The sequence below is a fragment of the Borostomias antarcticus genome, assembly GCF_949987555.1.
Source record: "Borostomias antarcticus genome assembly, chromosome: 3".
NCBI classification, from domain to species: Eukaryota; Metazoa; Chordata; class Actinopteri; order Stomiiformes; family Stomiidae; genus Borostomias; species Borostomias antarcticus.
Window position 1 is genome coordinate 10,691,588 of NC_140236.1, and position 20,201 is coordinate 10,711,788.

The 20,201-nt window shown below is 44.3% G+C and overlaps 1 protein-coding gene across 1 annotated transcript; it reads right to left on the reverse strand.

Annotated features, from left to right (window-relative positions):
• Positions 1–15,224: 15,224 nt before the first annotated feature.
• LOC311307207 (polyadenylate-binding protein 1-like 2) lies at positions 15,225–17,966 on the reverse strand (the record flags this gene model as incomplete). Its single annotated transcript, XM_084436006.1, has 2 exons — positions 15,225–15,355; positions 17,501–17,966. The coding sequence occupies 2 exons, from the start codon at positions 17,964–17,966 to the stop codon at positions 15,225–15,227; spliced, it is 597 nt and encodes a 198-aa protein (XP_084292132.1).
• Positions 17,967–20,201: the final 2,235 nt, after the last annotated feature.

The window sequence follows — 20,201 nt, forward strand, 5'->3', positions numbered from 1 at the left end:
AATAGGAATTTCTGTATTTTGTCCAGAAAATAATAGACTGTCCTGTTCTGGTAGGTGTCCTGCTAAAAGGTAGAGTCCTGTTGAAAGGAAATTTGAGGCAATTAAAAGTAGCACAATAGCACAGCTCTAAAACATAGCTTACTGAACATCATATATAGCAACTTTTATTCCTTAATCTAGTCTCTCTGCCATTTATTAGGGTTATGCTCACAATGTTGCATTGATAGAGTTTAGTACATGATTGAAATTTCACCCATTGTGGCCTTTGTGTTAGTACTCACGCTGGTGAAGAGGTGTCCTTCACTCTGCCTTCCTTCAAGGCTGGTGGGCAGCTGCTCTTCCTCCTTCCTCCTCTACTCCTCCTGCAACCACTGCTCTGTGCTCACTGGAGCTCTCATGCAATTAATGATTAGACCTAAAATTGAAAGTCTCACTTGCAATGGTGGACTGGTCCTCAAGTGGGCCGGTGTGGGCCTGCTTGGTTGTCTGCACGAGCGCAACAATTGGCGCCCCCCCCCCCCCTTTTAATAATAATGATAAGTGTTGTGTGACTCTCGCGATGCCAGACTTTCAAGATCTCCGCCATCAAAAGTCTGAGGACATGGCAATCGACAATCTGGGCTAGAATGAGCACCTGCTTCCAACGCAACCAGATCAAGAATCACTCCCTATCCCAGAATCAGTTCATCTACAGGTGATTTTGTGCCAGGGCTTTCCGGGACATGTTCTCATGTGGGGCTCACGGTGTCTGTGGCTTTTCTTCTCCATAGAATTCACAGTGTGTGAATGACCTCAATAGAGTCAGGACCCATGGCATTTTTGCCTATCCAGTTGCCGGCCTTCGTAAAACTGTGGAGCACATCGAATACCTTACTAGTCCGTCTCCCCATCTTCCTTAAATCTCCTGTGTAGTTCCTCAGAAAGGACATCAATGAAGGGGTAGTACATCTTCACTCTATAGTAGTCTTCTATTGATTGGAAGGAGTGTATCGTTGTGGCTGCAGTAGAACTCTGTTTATACTTTGCAGACACCCTCCTGCCTATGCTGTCCAGGGGGGACTGTGGGGATGCTGATGCCGGCAGCTTCTGTCTTTTCAGTGTCTTTCTTAAACAGTATCCCAAACTGTTTTTCTGTCCTCAGGCTGGACAAGGTGTCCATCACTCCATCAACAACAGTATATGCTGTGGACAGGTCAATACCCTGCTTCTGCAGAGCATCAGAGGCAAGTGCGGTGACCTCAAAAACTGGAGTGGCTATCTCAAGGCAAAGCGTAAACTCAAAGTCTATGGCCTTAAGGCACATCCTTGCATCAGTATCTCGGGGACCTTGACCACAGCATCCATCACTTTGAGAAGGGTCTTCGGGGCTTTCTCTCTGCGTGCCCAGCGTGTCAGAGAGCTTCTGCGGTTGAATCACATGCTCTCCAGGGTACAGGTCCTCTTGGCATTTCACAAATGCAGTGTCTTTTCATGGAGGCTTGATTTTGAACTTTCAACTAAGACCCCGTTTACACCTTGCATTAAAATGTGTCTCCTATCGAGATTGTATCTAGATAATGATTTAGCCTGATTACATTTACACCTGGCATTAATATGCGTTTCGATTATCTTCAACCCGATCCGTTTGAGATCCGAACGATTCTGTCCAACTGACAATCGAACGTCACATCCTGTTTGTTCTTGAATATTTTCGTCTGACTAAATTGAGAGTAGACACTTTTGTCTCGTCTGGACTCCAACCTTACCAGGATCAATTAATGCTTTCTTGCTAGCTGCCATGGAAGCCTGCTCCTTGCTGGTCTGGAACCGGTGCGTTCCAACGGCTACGTATTTTCGCCCACGTTGTTGATATGTGGATAAGAAAACGCATTTCCATTTACACTTCTATTAAATGTGGTCGAAATGCGTCCCTGACCACCTCCGGAGGTGGTTTGGCCGATCGGATCGCAATCCGTCCTCAAAACGTTTTGGGCGCATTTACACCTGTATTTTCATGTGGTTTAGCATGATCAGATTGCAATCTGATCACCAAAAACGCATTTTAATGCCAGGTGTAAACGGGGTCTAAGACGAGATTTAAAGGTACCCAAAATAGTTTTTGACCACTAGTATGCACTCTAGAGCAAATTTGAGAAGGTGGTCCCCGAAAATTGCATCAATACGCGGAGCACATAATAGTGACGTTTCACACATCTTTGTTGTTTTCAATTAGCTAAATATCATTTTGTGAAGAAATTACAAGGTAGGAAAGACATTCAAGTGATTCAACATGTTTATTAGACTACAAGGAACCATATAATCGAGGAATTTCGAAAATAAACAAAGAACGGATTGTTTTGATTCACGTTTCGTTGGGTACCTTTAAGCAGTGGGCGTGGCTATGCACGTACAGTACAGAGCCTAGTCATTGAGTTGCAGTATTCTTCACTGCAGTCCTCTGTAATGACCACTCATGTTAGCAGCAAGGTACAGTAGCCTTGAACACGCATGTTCTCGATCTGAGGCCATTGTTCTGTAACAAATCCACAACGGGTTTCTCCATCTCCTCACCTGTTGTACTTGACACATTAAAGACCTGGAGGAAGCGCTCCTTGACATCCATTTCGGACACATAACGCACCACAATGGACACCTGCTCACTATGAGATACATCAGTGGTTTCGTCTATGAGAATGGAATAATTATAATTTGGCCTCCTTAATTTCTTTCCCTATCTCTCTTCTTGAGAATGTGGCCACAGCTGTTGAGATCATTTTATGTTGTTTGAGAGGAGCGAAATGTGAGTCTTCTTCTTTTTCTTCTCTTTGGCATTATCTAAATGTAGCTTGAGTACACTGTCCTACTGGCTAAACACCTTCACAAGTTCAAGAAAGTTGCCCTGGTTTGAGCTTGTGGCAGACTCGTCTTCACCCCTGAAAGCCTTTCCCTGTCATGTGAGATATGAAATGATGTCAATCAATCTGGTAGAAATTTCGGTTTGTTTCTCTCGCTATCTTATTGCCTTGCCTTGAACATCTGATACATCAGCACTCGTTTTGCATGTGCTCCATCACACCATGCTTGTTAAGTGGGCCTCTGAGCCTGCATGCTCTTGCATTTTTTCAGACCTACTTTTTTTCATTAAGAAAAAGTCGACAGCTGAGGCAGTGCATAGGATCCCTGTCTGGTGAATACTCCAACCATGGCCTAACATCATACCACTTACAGTACTGAGAAACGATCGACCATCTGATTTTTTGGGATATTTAAGAACAGGTTGACATGGCCCTCTATCAACACACATTTTGCCATAGCTGGCATTACATTTGAGATCAAAAGCTTGTTGGTGGGCAGGATCTGTAGGGTACTTTAAGGATGCAAGTTTTGATAGGACTTCTCCTACATTAGCCTACGGCCTGTCTCTAACTTGGGACTTTATAGTCTGGAATATAATTTAACAAAAATCTGTTTAATACTTCGTCCTATTCCTCGCTCTTGCCCTAATGTACACTATAGGTTAAGTTACAATCCATACTAATACTGATTAGTTTAAATACAGTTAAATTGATTACTGCTTCTATCTTTCCCTATAAATTAAAATAATAGTCAGTGCCTATAAGCTTCCAACAGTTATATAATAATAGTCTTTAGTCAATATGCTTTCCCTCTCACTTTTAAACAGTCAATTCCACTACCTGGTTGGTTAGGATTTTACTCGGTTAGTACTCACTCGCCCTAGTCCTTTCTCCTCTCTGGGTCGTTGGGTCGTAAAGTTAGTCTCCTCCGGCTCTCGGAGGCCAGGCCACAATGGATAAGGAATGAAGCCAAGCAGGGAATCCCTTGTTCTGCCAGGCCCTTAACTTCTCACCATTGTTGAAAAGACCTTGGCTCCAGAGCGCATCACAAAGTTAGTTAAAGGTACCCAATGTAGTTTTTGACCACTAGTATGCGCTCTAGAGCAAATTTGAGAAGGTGGTCCCCGAAAATCGTGTACTACGTCATTGCGTCAATATGCAGAGCACATAATAGTGATGTTTCACACGTCTTTGTTGTTTTCAAAACATTAGCGAAATATCATTTTGCGAAGAAATTACAAGGTAGGAAAGACATTCAAGTGATTCAACATGTTTATTCGACTACAAGGAACCATATAATCGAGGAATTTCGAAAATAAACAAAGAACTGATTGTTTTGATTCACGTTTCGTTGGGTACCTTTAAAGTTAGTAGTTAGTTCTTATGTCATAGAAATATCTCTCCGGTCAGGAGATACATTTCTTATGGTAAAGTGTGGTATCAGGCGGAGTTGGGGTCTGTGACATGGCCAGCTGCCAAAGGGCTGCGGCAGCATCAGATCCCAGTCTCCCCGAATCGACCACTCTCGACATGTTTTTGGTGGTGTGTCACCCGCTTGACCCGCACCGCCGGTCTGCCACACCGCTCCTCATCCATCCTGCAGGTAAATACTCACTAACAGATATTAAACAGCTGTGTCGTTTTATTAAAGTCCTGGCCAGAAAACCTTAACAACGAGCCTCCCTACGGGCCTGCAAGATGGAAGGACGTGGAACGGTCCGTGGCAACCAGGCGATTAACCGCGTGGTCAATGGTTGGTAATTTGTCTTAATCCGCATGCCATCACCACAGGTGGCAGCGTCAACCCAATTAGACGACGTAGGTAGCCGCGCATATGTCGGTTGTCCTTCACAACTTCCTTTGTCCTTACTCTGGAACAAATAATCTTAAAAGATCATATTATCTGTATGTCGTGCACTTTACATTACAGTAATATCCTTTTAAGTGATGTTATATAGTTTCGATAAAGGCAGTATTCCCACTGTAAACAATAGTGGATACAGTGCCAATTCTAAACAGGACTATAAATACCTGTTGAGCGTCAGCTGAGCTGGTCTTCATTGTACTCTATCAACCTTAATTCCCCTCTGCTTCATGATAATGAGCCATATCTGCAAAAATTCACTACAGAACACAATGAATGGCCACTCAAGTCAGATTCAAGTATTCCAAATTTAGAAACTTGCCAGTTGGTCTCCCTCAGGTAGGCTACTGTTCTCCCTCAGGTACTGTCAGACAATAGGTCACATGGCATCCTCCTATAACAACATGAATTAGTTCAACAATAGATCTCACTCTCTGGGCTATCAGCACACATATGTCCTTTTTACATTCCACTTGAATGACAGGTGCATATAGTGTGTCTTCATAACAATGAATGCCTTTACACCAGGTGACGGTCACTCCAGATGTCACGACAGCATTCCTGACTGTCTGGGGAGACAAAACTCATTATTACAGACAGTACTGGCTCAGTTATCATTAGCAGGTTCTTGTTGTTTTAAATAATATATTCAGGATATTTATAAGTGCAGGCACAATAGTCTAATATCATAATTTACTAACAACTTACCATAGTTATTTTATGATTCATCCCTATACCTTTCTCAGTTAGCTGTTTCAATTGCTCCCATGCAAGAGTATTTTTCACACAAGGCTCTTTTGAGTTATAATGAAATACATTTTGACTTGCATACTCATATGTATGCTTTAAGATTTCGGTCTGTGTTTGGAGAAATGGTGCTATTTAACTGGATTCCTTTTTTACAGTATGTGTCGAGTGTAAGGTGGGGGCTTGTGCTGTTCTATTAATAGCCTAGGGGCTGTGGGTTAGTGTGTGTAACTGCCACAGATGCACACACCTGGCACAGAAATCGCCTCTCTCCAGCATCACACCGTCAGAGCGATTGCACGGCGTTATTTTAGCATTAATTAATAATTTCACTTGCTCTTGGTTAGCCATACCACTTCCAAAATACATTACATCATATTTTAGCATTTACATTTTATCAAGACTAATCAAACTGTTATTGTTACAGATTGTTGTTGAATAGCGGTCAGAGTTAGTTCAAATGATGTTCTCCTCATCTCCAAAACTCTGGTCACCTCTTACTCGCCATTTTAGTTCTTACCAGGCCAGCTGGCTTTTCTTGTTACAAGGTTATTGTTACAGCAATATTAGCGTAGCGTGTTCTCAGCATACAAAAACATTTTAGCCACTTTGGGATTTTTTATCTACTTCTTTTTTAGGGACATTCCAGCAATTCAACTATGTTCATTCTCCAATCTGTTAACATCGTGGTTCGCCGGCCACACTTTGCCAATTAATCTTTATCGTTAACGGTGTCTCACTGTCTTTTTCGAGGCTTAACTATTGAACATAGGTTTGCGCAGCCTATATTATTTCCATATCATCTGTCATCTCCGTATCATCTGTCATCTCCATATCATGTCATTTCTGCCAGCCCCCCCCCCCTGCAGAAAGATGGCAGTTAGAGCACCGTTTATTGTTCTAGGACACAATCACAATTGTTTGCGGACAGCCCTGGGGGTTTCCCTAATTCTTCTGACTGAAACCTTTATATTCCCACTTCAGGCGAATGTCCTTCATACACGCATTTCTGGGGATACTATTTAATTCACGCTCAAATTAAGTTTAGTGCAAGCCTAGTCTATGGCTCTAAGTCGCAGTCGGTCCTCACCATTCTTTTGCTTTCGCACTTAAACACATTAATTAAGGGAAATGCCAAGTCCTTTGTCTATTTTTGACAGGACCGAGGCCATTTATTCTTACTAAATTAGCTGGCGTACTGTTTTATTTTTCCCAAGTGACTTTTTTGTGGCATGCAACATTAAAACATTAAAACACCATTTAACACTCTGTTAGTGTACTACATCATGCATGGCTTTCACCAACATCTCGTCCGTTTCAACTGGTTCTTTATTGGTAAGTTACACAGGCTCTGGGGGCTTTTAGCAATTTATCTGCACAGGGATAGCCTATTGATTGTTACACCAAGGCAAAACTATTTAGCCTACCATGGTTCTGTAGTTCTGGCACCCAGTGCAGACAAATGATTCCTCCTCCCAGAGTCTGGTGTTGGTAGCTTTTTTTCCCAATCCTGCCGACAGCGCCATATTTTGATGTAAATCGATTCAGTTCCAGACAGATGTTTTCCAGAAGCCGTCACAGACGCTGGTGTTTATTAAACAATAAGCATTCTAAGGTTACAATACAGCCTAGCTTTAGACTAGGCTATTGCACAATTACATTGTTGTTGTCGTGGCAGAGTAAGCATTCCGGATGGAACAGCAGTCCAGATGAAGCAGCAAGAGGAAGCAGCAGCTGCATCAGCTAAACTAAGCTCCCATTGAGTTTCCCCTTAAGTAGGTCTTGACTAAGTCATAAAACAGATCATGTGTGCAGGGCTCTAAGGTGCGACCATTTTACTCGCATTTGCGACTAAAAATAGTTTTGTGCGATCAGAAAAAATCATTTAGGAGCACACTGTGCGAGTACCGTTTTCAACTATTCCACTCGCATTTTTTGCCTAAAATAAATCCATGCAAATTGGATCAGACTAGAGTCAAAGTTTCGCACACCCGTATACAAAACTACAAGTCCCACAACTTTTTTATTTTATTTTCTATTACAAGTCCCACGACTGCAACCTGCAACGCACAGAACTCTTGACGCGCGATGTCAGCTCAGCTGCCCTCACCCAAAAACGACTGTGCAGACACCGAATGCCCCTGCCAGTAACGTTAACAAAATCAAGAAAATGAAGCTCATTCAATCGTATTTTGACAGGCAAAGTGAAACCAAGGAGAGAGAGGAATTCGGTGAGGCCCGGGGGGAGTCGAATCAACTGCCACTCAAAAATCGTTGTTAAAACAAAGTTCTTTTGATTCGATTAGATTCATCATTGCACCATAGCCTACCAGTACTGGATCAAAACGCAATGAAATGCAGTTGACATCGTAAAAAGCGATTTTTTTCCTGAAATGCGTGTCATAACGATCCAATGACATGTTCCTTTGCATCTACATTAAACTAAGCTTTTCCACGGATTTTACAAATTTTTAATGATTATTTGCGAAGATATTGGTCTTTCTTCCCACGTTTTTTCACGGCACCGGCAGCTAGCTAGTTCTTAACCGGTTCAGGAACGCTATGTTGGTGGCGGAACACGAGAACGGAAACGTTTAATATGCTGGTTCTGCTCGGAGCGAAACGATTGAAAAATAATTTCGTTTTTAAGGGGAAACCCCAGGTGAATAGGAAAAAAAATAAAAATAAATCCTTAATAGGTATCACCATCAAACTCCCCCAGTTTGTTAGGTACATTAAGGAGCATCCTCAAGTTTTCTGAAATCTTATGGATTAATATGCAAATTAGGCATTATATGTGCTAAATATGCGCTAATTTGCATAATTTCGGGACATCAATTTTTTAAATTGGTTCAAGCCAGATTCAAAATTCCTGTTTCATTTTGTTCACATATCCCTATTCAAAACTTTGTCCAAGGGGGATTTTTAGTGTTTTCTTCACTTCAGAAATCAGAAAATACTGTCAACAGTCATAAAAAGACCAAAATTCGCCATGTTTTAGGGATAAACTGTTATATAAATCAGGCTATGAATGAAATTTTAAAAATCCCCCTTGGCCAAACCCTTTCCCAAAACTGGAAAGTTAGGTGTACAGTATGTAGGTGCTACTCAAGTGGTGGTTTTGATGTCCCAAAGATGAGAAATAACTCATTTTGAGAAAACGGGCTTTGAAAATTTGTACTGTAAAAAACCATACATTTGCATTGGAAAACAATATTTACAAACACAGTATCCAATCACATCATTAGTAACAACATTACACAACATCTGAAAACACATAGAAACTGAAAACTGAATAACACAGCATGTTGTGGATTCAAAATAGTCCAGGAGTAGACATTTTGTATAGAGAAGCAAGACCTATTTAGTTGGAAGCCCACTCACCACGTTAAGGTACAGCCCACGAGTGGGGTGTTAGTAAGACGAGACTAGAGACGAGACAATGTTAGTAGGGAAGAGAACATTCCCTTTTAGAAAGCTTGTATTATTTTGTTAAACAGATCAAGGACAAAGATAGACATATTTGACGAGGACATGCATGAGAAAACAGATTATCTAACTTTTTGTGTTTTTTTTAAGCGTTTTACATGGAGAAAACATGAATGAATGAACATGAAGAGTAAGCTGATTCATAAATACACAGGACAAGATGTGGTAAACAATGCAGGGTAAACACCAATAGAAGCTAAATATAGATTGCCAAACAAACAAGTGATATAACCATCGTCAAATGCAACACCATAGGAGACATCAAGCTACGCCGTCATAGGTCTACAGAGTCACTCTTCAGATGGCACCACACTAGCTATCCACAAAACTGTTCTAGGCAGCTGGTTTGTAGAACCCACTCAGCTGCAGTCCACAAAACTGTTCGCAGCTGGTTTGTAGAACCCACTCAGCTGCAGTCCACAAAACTGTCCTAAAACCACAATATGTTCCTGGTGCGCATGGGGTTGTCATCAGTGGACATACAGTGAAGCAGACTACCCCATATTGCCGCCTTCATGTTATCCACTGAACGCTGGTTATTGAGAATTATTGTAATAATTCTCAATAACTGCAATAATTTTGTAACATTTTGCATTTATTGGCAGTCATCTTACCTACCTCTGGGTCCACATCTGCATATGCCTGCCTAATCTGCTCTCTGCTTCTGTGCAAGGACTCCAGACCTCTCTCTATTTCAGCAACTGAAATTAAACATTTATTTGGTCAGTTTATGGATGCATGTAGAAATGCCACAGGTAGAGAGAGGGAGACTACTGTGTATGTATAGGCTTCTGATATTGGCTAGAGAGAGAGAGAGAGAGAGAGAGAGAGAGAGAGGGAACACGTTTCAATAGCCTACCTGTCACCCTCTTGTCATGTTTCTGATACGTTTTCAGATGAAGCCCTGGGATCCCTAACACTTTACTAATCTTTTGGAGAGCTGCATACCCCAACTCGTGCGCTAAGAGGACCATCCTCTCATTGACATCAAATGCAACATCATTCCTAGTTGTATCATGAAGCCGAGTCTTTTGCGATAGCCATTTCTCACAAAGACTGCACTCTAAGAGCAAAGTACTACAGAACCCACTATTCTGAGGATCTATGTTAATTTTAAGACCAGTCCCTGCACAATTAGGACAAATCAACCCAGTTATCAGCTCATTCAAACGCGCCGCATCTCTCTGCTGCTCACTGGACATGCTAACGCTAGCCCCATCTCCCTGCTGCTCACTGGACATGCTAGCACCGGCTAATGACAACTTGCGCAATCCTTTCCATTTAGTTTCTCTTGTTTTCTGTTCAACCTTGCGGGCAAACACTGTTGTCGTTGTTGCTTATTACGTTTAGAACGCTTCACAGACGGCATTGTTTGGATTAGATATCAGGAAGTGGAAACGTGTCACATGACGCGCTGAACCAATCACGTTCTCAGAAATCAACAACAGCCAATGTGATTTCACGTTTAGCATCAAACCCGCCTTTGTATTTCCATAGCACTAGATCTGAACATAGCTCTAGATCCTGAACATAGCTCTAGATCTGAACATAGCACTAGATCCTGAACATAGCTCTAGATCCTGAACATAGCTCTAGATCATGAACATAGCACTAGTTCTGAACATAGCACTAGATCTGAACATAGCACTCAATCTGAACATAGCACTAGATCCTGAACATAGCACTAGATCTGAACATAGCACTAGATCCTGAACATAGCTCTAGATCTGAACATAGCTCTAGATCTGAACATAGCACTAGATCTGAACATAGCACTAGATCCTGAACATAGCACTAGATCCTGAACATAGCTCTAGATCTGAACATAGCACTAGATCCTGAACATAGCTCTAGATCCTGAACATAGCTCTAGATCTGAACATAGCACTAGATCTGAACATAGCACTAGATCCTGAACATAGCTCTAGATCTGAACATAGCACTAGATCCTGAACATAGCTCTAGATCTGAACAGAGCACTAGATCCTGAACATAGCTCTAGATCCTGAACATAGCACTAGATCTGAACAGAGCACTAGATCTGAACATAGCTCTAGATCCTGAACATAGCACTAGATCCTGAACAGACCTCTAGATCCTGAACATAGCTCTAGATCTGAACATAGCTCTAGATCCTGAACATAGCACTAGATCTGAACATAGCACTAGATGCTGAACATAGCACTAGATCTGAACATAGCACTAGATCCTGAACATAGCTCTAGATCTGAACATAGCACTAGATCTGAACATAGCACTAGATCCTGAACATAGCTCTAGATCTGAACATAGCACTAGATCCTGAACATAGCTCTAGATCTGAACAGAGCACTAGATCCTGAACATAGCTCTAGATCCTGAACATAGCACTAGATCTGAACAGAGCACTAGATCTGAACATAGCTCTAGATCCTGAACATAGCACTAGATCCTGAACAGACCTCTAGATCCTGAACATAGCTCTAGATCTGAACATAGCTCTAGATCCTGAACATAGCACTAGATCTGAACATAGCACTAGATCCTGAACATAGCTCTAGATCTGAACATAGCTCTAGATCTGAACATAGCACTAGATCTGAACATAGCACTAGATCCTGAACATAGCTCTAGATCTGAACATAGCACTAGATCCTGAACATAGCTCTAGATCCTGAACATAGCTCTAGATCTGAACATAGCTCTAGATCTGAACATAGCACTAGATCTGAACATAGCACTAGATCCTGAACATAGCACTAGATCCTGAACATAGCTCTAGATCTGAACATAGCACTAGATCCTGAACATAGCTCTAGATCCTGAACATAGCTCTAGATCTGAACATAGCACTAGATCTGAACATAGCACTAGATCCTGAACATAGCTCTAGATCTGAACATAGCACTAGATCCTGAACATAGCTCTAGATCTGAACAGAGCACGAGATCCTGAACATAGCTCTAGATCCTGAACATAGCACTAGATCTGAACAGAGCACTAGATCTGAACATAGCTCTAGATCCTGAACATAGCACTAGATCCTGAACATAGCTCTAGATCTGAACATAGCTCTAGATCTGAACATAGCACTAGATCTGAACATAGCACTAGATCCTGAACATAGCTCTAGATCTGAACATAGCACTAGATCCTGAACATAGCTCTAGATCCTGAACATAGCTCTAGATCTGAACATAGCACTAGATCCTGAACATAGCACTAGATCCTGAACATAGCTCTAGATCCTGAACATAGCTCTAGATCCGGAACATAGCTCTAGATCTGAACAGAGCACTAGATCTGAACAGAGCACTAGATCCTGAACATAGCACTGAACATAGCATAGCGCCTTTGTATTTCCCCAGGATTCGAAATCTAAAGTGAAGGCCTATTGAACCGCGCCATCTTGGCTAGATTTGTAGTCATTTTGCTATTTCCGGTGACTATTGTACTGGCGCAGTTGTGCTTTTCTGTCCTACGCGCGTCCACGCACGTTCCCGGCTCTCCCCGCTTTGATTTAGCAATGAAAACCGGCTTGCATATTAACCTGTTTTTGTAAAATATATCCATTGGAGAAATTATTTTTTCATCCAGGCATCTTAGTTTTAACAGGTTAATTATAGCTGAAGATGTTTTGTTTGCTAGTAGATGGTATTCATTCCGTTCGCGATAACGTTATTGCAGCCAGGCTAAATTCCTCGATGGAGCCAGTGACAAGCGAGTTGAAAAGCTTCACTCCCCGCCAGCAGGAGCTTTGGCCGCTGCTACCGCATCTCGGATAACCCGCTGAGTTCGTGGCTGCTATTTCACATTCACCCTTGATCAATCCCAATACCGATCCATGGTAATAATGAATCAATCGTTCAGATCGGCAGTGCTGCATGCATGTTACAACATCATTGTTAGCTTTATTAACATAACCATAGACTACATTTATCTCTCTAACGTTAGGCTATCCATCTTACACCAGTCGGCCATTCGATAGCTAGAAGCGGTCAACGCCAACGTTGACCGTGGACGTGGACGCGCGTAGGACAGAAAAGCACAACTGCGCAAGTACAAAAGTCACCGGAAGGCCAGAAAAGCACAACTGCGCAAGTACAAAAGTCACCGGAAATGGTCAAAAGACTACAAATTTGCCAAGATGGCACGGTTCAATAGGGCTTCATTGTTAATAGCGGTCAGTGAATGGAGTGGCTGTATCCAGTTCTATTAATACATCCATGGAGAGACCACAAAATCTCAAATTTGACCAGGGCGTTGAAAAACGATGTTTTCACCTACCGTGTCTCCCCTTAAGCCCTGCAGACCACTACTCTACTTGTGCAGTGGAGATCAGTGAATTGGTTTTGGTGTTGTTCTTCCAGTCCCTAGTGTGGGTTGGGGTTAGAATAAGGGTTGGGGTTGGGACAGAATCTGACCTATAAGGCAAGGGGTAAAGGTTGGAGTGAAAGGATGAACATGTTTGGAGGGCATAGTCCCATAAAGTCATCCCCACCGGGGCTTGAACCCCAGTCTCCCAGGTGGGAGTCCAATACTCTCACCACTACTCTATTTGTGCAGTGGAGATTGGCGGGGGTTTTGGTGTCCTTCTTGATTTTGGTGTGCTGGGACTACTGCCTCTTGTGGTGCCAACAGAGAACTGCAGGCCAACATTGTCCAGAGTGACGGAGGGAGGGAGTGATAACCGGACAAATGCTAAACTATACTTACGCTGGCTTACAGCCACACACAAAAACACATAGACAAATGTAGGATATATTGTTGAAAATATTTATTTCAGTACAACAAATGCAGTATGTAGTAATGTAACGGAATGTATGAGAAAAGCCTAGCACATTTAGATCAAGGTCCAGGTCAAATTGCTTTAAAACCTGAGGTCATTCTTTTGCTAGTACGTTGTGCTAGCAAGTGTGCTTCATGTTCTGCTGGAGTGTTACCCAGGATGGTGGGATGTTTTCCAGAGCTCTAATCTCTCCAGCAGTAACAGTGACCCTCTACTGACCTCACTGGACATGCTGAGAAGATCAATTAAAACAGCGTTGACCTCTGAGAAACACGTCCACATTCCCCAGGTGTCCTGTTTCCTCTGTCAGACAGTGCAGACGTGTCCCAGCCTGTGAAAGGACTGGGAGACTCAGAAAACATTTGTTGAACAGCTCTGTACCAAAAGTTTGAGCCGATACCAGAGGCCGACGCCTACATCAGGAGCCGTATGCTGAATGAAGCCATAATAAAAAGACATACACCCGCGGTACATAGCTATTCACCAAATGTTTTACCACAATGAATGCCACCCAGTGTCTGAGCCACCCAGGCCTTTCACAGGCTGGGACACATCTACACTGTCTGACAGGACGCCTGGACAACGTGGACATGTTCCTCAGAGGTCAACACTGCTTTCTGTGGACTCTTCTACATGCCCAGTGGACAGTGGAGGGTCAATGTTACTGCTGGAGAGATTAGTGGTGCTGATGTACGACCCAACCAGAGAGTAGGACGGACGTGAACGATGCCAGGAGAACAGCTCTCCACACAGTAGTCTAGAACCCTGGAGAACCTACCTTCAAACAGGAACCAGAAGAAGAGCCCTTCACACAGAAGTCTAGAACCCTTGAGAACCTTCTTTCAACCAGGAAGCAGAAGGACAGCTCTCCACACAGAAGTCTGGAGCTCTGGAAAACATTCCACCAACTCGGGTAACATTCCAGCAGAACATGAAGCACACTTGGTAGCGCAGTGGACTAGCAAAATAATGACCTCAGGTTTTAAAGTAATTTGACTTGAACCTTGATCTAAATGTGCTATGTTAGAAATGTCTAGTGTCAAAGCTAACATGAGAATACAAATGTTTGTATGTGTGTGTGTGTGTGTGTGCATGTGTATGTTGTTGTTCTGTGTGTGTGTGTGTGTGTGTGTGTGTGTGTCTGTGTGGGGGGGGGGGGGCTGCAGTTGTTCTGTGTGTGTGTGTGTGTGTGTGTGTGTGTGTGTGTAGTTCTGTGTGTGTGTGCACTGTCCGCACAGGCAGGTGAACATCCGAAACTGGATCTGTCAAATCTGTCAAAACAGACAATAGTAAGATTTTCAGTGCATTATCCTCACTGACAGTGTAATTCAGCTCAGAACATTATATCAGATAGATAAATTGATAGATCGATAGAACGACAGACAGACAGACAGACAGACAGACAGACAGACAGACAGACAGACAGACAGACAGACAGACAGACAGACAGACAGATAGATAGATAGATAGATAGATAGATAGACTTTACCAGCTTTTTCTCGTCTGAAAACGCAACACCCAGCTAAATAGTGAGGCTCGAGCTCACTAATGTAGGGTTCAGATGGACGTTAATGTCCTTCAGACCTGAAATCACAATAGTGAAGCTCGAGCTCACTGATGCAGGGTTCAGCTGGACGTTAATGTCCGTCAGATCTGAAATCACAAAATTAATATTGTTTAACCTGCAAAATGGAGAGCATCAAAAAACAAATGGCTGTCCGGGCTGTTTTGACCTCACCCCATTCCTGTCTACGAGTAGGTCGTCCCGAGCCTTTCAGAGCACGGGTGGAGGAGCAGGAGTGTCGTGTCTGTCTCTCCGTCCTCAGAGGCTTGTCCTCCTCCTTCAGCGCCAGGCCCAACGGTGGAGTTGAGGCAGCTGGGGCGACACTCTCCCTGAGGTGAGGGAGGCTCAGCTTGGCCTCCAGCTGCAGCGCTAGGTCGTTGACCTCCTCCTCGATTGTTGGGGAGGCCATCAGAGGTGGAGTGGGTTTACCGGCACCAACGGTGTGAAGCGTTGTGCTGGCAGGTCCACTGGCAGGAGGAGGGTTAGCCCCAGCCTGCTCCCTAACCAGAGGGTTAGCCCCAGCTTGCTCCCTGACAAGAGGGCGGCTCAACACAAGCTTGGCCTCCAGCTGATGTGTCAAGTCGACTTCAGCCTCGAGTGTTGGAGAGGCCATCACAGGTGGAGCGGGCTTAAGGGCACTCACAGGAGCATGGATGTAGGAGCAGGAGTGCCCTGTCTGTCTGTCCTTCCTCAGAGGCCTGCCCTCTGCCTCTAGTGCCAGGCCAATTGTTGCAGTGGATGTAGGGGCAACACAAGGCCAAAAACCTGCCTTCCCACTCTCCCTGAGGCGAGGGGGGCTCAGCTTGGCCTCCAGCTGAAGTGCCAAGTCGTTGACCTCCTCCTCGAGTGTTGGAGAGGCCATCACAGGGGTAGCAGGCTTAAGGGCACTCACAGGAGCACGGATGTAGGAGCAGGAGTGCCCTGTCTCTCTGTCCTTCCTCAGAGGCCTGCCCTCTGCCTCTAGTGCCAGGCCAGTAGGTGGAGTTGGTGTAGGGGCAACACAAGGCCAAAATCCCATCTTCCCACTCTCCCTTGGGCGAGGGGGGCTCAGCTTGGCCTCCAGCTGCAGCGCTAGGTCGTTGACCTCATCCTCAATTGTTGTAGAGATCATCTGAGGTGGAGTTTTCTGTTTTAATGAAAGAAAGTCACTGAAGCTAATCCAATAATTTCTTTGCTCATTGCTCATGGTATGTAAGTAAATCCTGAGCTTGAGGTTCTCCCTCTTAAGCTCAGCTATAGAAATTGAGTATGGATATTGAGAAATGACAAGATCCTGAGAACCTTTATAGTGGCCTGGCATTAAACAGTTGTCTGGTCTCAATAGAGAGTGGGTCTAGGTCCAGGACTGTACAAAACCAGATAAAGTTGACTGACCATGCTTACATGGTATATGAAATATAAACCTTTAGGGGGGTTACTTACCTTTTGGTAACCCGACATGGTCCCGTGTGGGCTGGACCAAGGCTCCATGTTGTGTTCTTGAGGGGAAAATTGGACGGTTAATTTAAATTAACTGGGGGCACAGGCTTTACAAGGGTTTTAAGTGTGGGTCAGGCAATTGGCAGTGAACCAGACAATTAACAGTGAACAGTCAACCAGACCACTACACTCACCCAGCATCTGCTTCCGCTGCTGTGGTGGAGTGGCAGCCAGAATGGAGGTCGTCCGAGACCTCCATTCTCTCGCACGCTCCCGAATGCCCAGCGGGTAGACAGCAGGACGCGCAGGAGCTGTAGGAGCCGAGGTTGGACGAGGGCCCATGGTCTGGGCGGAGACACACTGGATGGACGTGTGAGGGATGGCAGCCATGGAGGATCCAGAGGGCTGTGCAGGCAGTTTGATCTCCATGCTGGGCATGGCACGCCTGACGGCCATTCGCTGCCTGTATCTGTTGGTTAGATACACCCGTGGCTGTTTCTTGGGCCGGGCCAGGGCCACATACAGGGGCTTGGTGGCCAGGATGCGTCCGTTCAGCGCTGCAATGGCCCGGGAGGCCTCCTCAGGGGAGGACAGACACACAAACCCAAAGCCCTTGCTGCGGCCGCGCTCCATCACGACTTTGGCACTAATGATGGTACCAAAGGGAGAGAACTCCTTCCTCAGTCGCATCTCATCAATCTCTTCCTTCAAGTTCTTTATGTAGAGACTGATGCCGGTACACTGTTGGATTTGGTCGCCCAGCTCGGCCTCTCGTACATTTCTGGATTTGAAAGGGCCAGCAAACACCTTTTTACCGTTGAGGAGCATGCCATTGATCCTCTTGATGGCCCTCTCAGCGTCCTCCGGAGCCTCAAAGTGCACAAAGCCGTAGCCCTTGGAGCCGTTCTCGTCACTCTCCACTTTACAGGAGAGGATGGTGCCGAAGGCGGAGAAGGTGTCATACAGGGCCTGGCTGTCGATGGACTTCTCCAAACCCTTCAGGAAGATGTTCCCAATTCCGTTGTCCCTCAGGGTGCGGTCGCGTTGAGACCACGTGATCCGGAGCTGTCGGCCCATGACTGTTTCATAGCTCAAGGTGTCAAGAGCGCGTTTGGCGTCAGCTGGCTGCTGGAAGTTGACATATGCGTATCTTGAGGAGCGCCTGGTGATCCTGTCTCTACAGACCCGGATAGAATGGAGTGTCCCCATGGGGCTAAATAAATCATACAGCATGGCCTCTGTCACGTCGGGGTGCAGATCCCCAATGTACAGGGAGGCCATGGAGAAGTTAGGAGCACTGGATTGCATTGCATACACCAACCACTTCAAAATGTCACTGACCACTGACAGAGAAAAATGTAACTATGAACTAGAATGTGGCTGTCATAGTATCATTGTGTTCAACTATGATGTCATATCATTGTGAGACAATCTGTTACAGTATGGCCAAACTTCTAATTCTAGAATTGCCATGACTGACTCAAGTCAAGGAAGAAGTATTAATTATTTATATAGTTAGGTTAATTAAGTTTCTTATTATGGCCTGTGCAAAAAAAATAATAAAAATAACAAAATTAATATGACTAAGGCAACAAACTCATTTTGTCCTGATTCCCCTCCTTGAATAGAGTGTGTAATTCCGATTATATCAAATGCTATACTATACTAACGCTGGCTTACAGCCACTCACAAAAACACATAGACAAATGTAGGCTATATTGTTGAAAATATTTATTTCAGTACAACAAATGCAGTGTGTAGTAATGTAAAGGAATGTATGAGAAAAGCCTAGCACATTTAGATCAAGGTCCAGGTCAAATTACTTTAAAACCTGAGGTCATTCTTTTGCTAGTACGTTGTGCCAGCAAGTGTGCTTCATGTTCTGCTAGAGTGTTACCCAGGATGGTGGGATGTTTTCCAGAGTTCAAGACCTCTGTGTGGAGAGCTGTCCTTCTGGTTCCTGGTTGAAGGAAGGTTCTCAAGGGTTCTAGACTTCTGTGTAAAGAGCTGATCTTCTGGATCCTGGTTGAAAGTAGATTATCCAGGGTTCTAGACTTCTGTGTGGAGAGCTGTTCTCCTGTCATCGTTCACATCCGTGCTACTCTCTGGTTGGGTCGTACATCAGCACCTCTAATCTCTCCAGCAGTAACATTGACCCTCTACTGACCTCACTGGACATGCTGAGGAGATCAATTAAAGGATAATGCTCGTTTTTGACAACCTGACAACCCTCTGTAATATGATCTTTAGAAACGTCTTTCGAAACGAAATAGCTTCCTCGCACAGCGCGCAATCGTTGCTCCAGCACGCTGTGCGCATGCGTGCTGGAGCAAGTGAGGAAGCTATTTCGTTTCGAAAGACGTTTCTAAAGATCAAATTACAGAGGCATGTGAAAAACCACCACATGATTATGCTCTATGTAAGCACAACTAGCGATTCATGAAGACAGATTGATGAAAACAACAGCTTTGCGGCAGGAAATAGATTTTTAGAAACTGCATTCTAAGTGCCCCAACCACCGACATTACATGGATATACTTGGCTCGCGCTGGATTTTAAATTTCTACTACATGCCTCCGAACTACACCAAAGTGATCTCGGTGAGTCAAACGTCTTATAATATGTCGTGAATAAGGTCCAGGTTGTCAAAAACGAGCATTGTCCTTTAAAGCAGCGTTGACCTCTGAGAAACACGTCCACATTCCCCAGGTGTCCTGTTTCCTCTGTCAGACAGTGCAGACGTTTCCCAGCCTGTGAAAGGACTGGGAGACTCAGAAAACATTTGTTGAACAGCTCTGTACCAAAGGTTTGAGCCGACACCAGAGGCCGACACTTACATCAGGAGCCGTATGCTGAATGAAGCCATAATAAAAAGACATACACCCGCGGTACATAACTGTTCACCAAATGTTTTACCACTATGAATGCCACCCAGTGTCTGAGCCACCCAGTCCTTTCACAGGCTGGGACACATCTACACTGTCTGACAGGACGCCTGGACAACGTGGATGTGTTCCTCAGAGGTCAACACTGCTTTCAGTGGACTCTTCTACATGCCCAGTGGACAGTGGAGGGTCAATGTTACTGCTGGAGAGATTAGTGGTGCTGATGTACGACCCAACCAGAGAGTAGGACGGACGTGAATGATGCCAGGAGAACAGCTCTCCACACAGTAGTTTAGAACCCTGGAGAACCTACCTTCAAACAGGAACCAGAAGAAGAGCCCTTCACACAGAAGTCTAGAACCCTTGAGAACCTACTTTCAACCAGGAACCAGAAGGACAGCTCTCCACACAGAAGTCTGGAGCTCTGGAAAACATTCCACCAACTCGGGTAACATTCCAGCAGAACATGAAGCACACTTGGTAGCGCAGTGTACTAGCAAAATAATGACCTCAGGTTTTAAAGTAATTTGACTTGAACCTTGATCTAAATGTGCTATGTTAGAAATGTCTGGTGTCAAAGCTAACATGAGAATACAAATGTTTGTATGTGTGTGTGTGTATGTGTGCACGT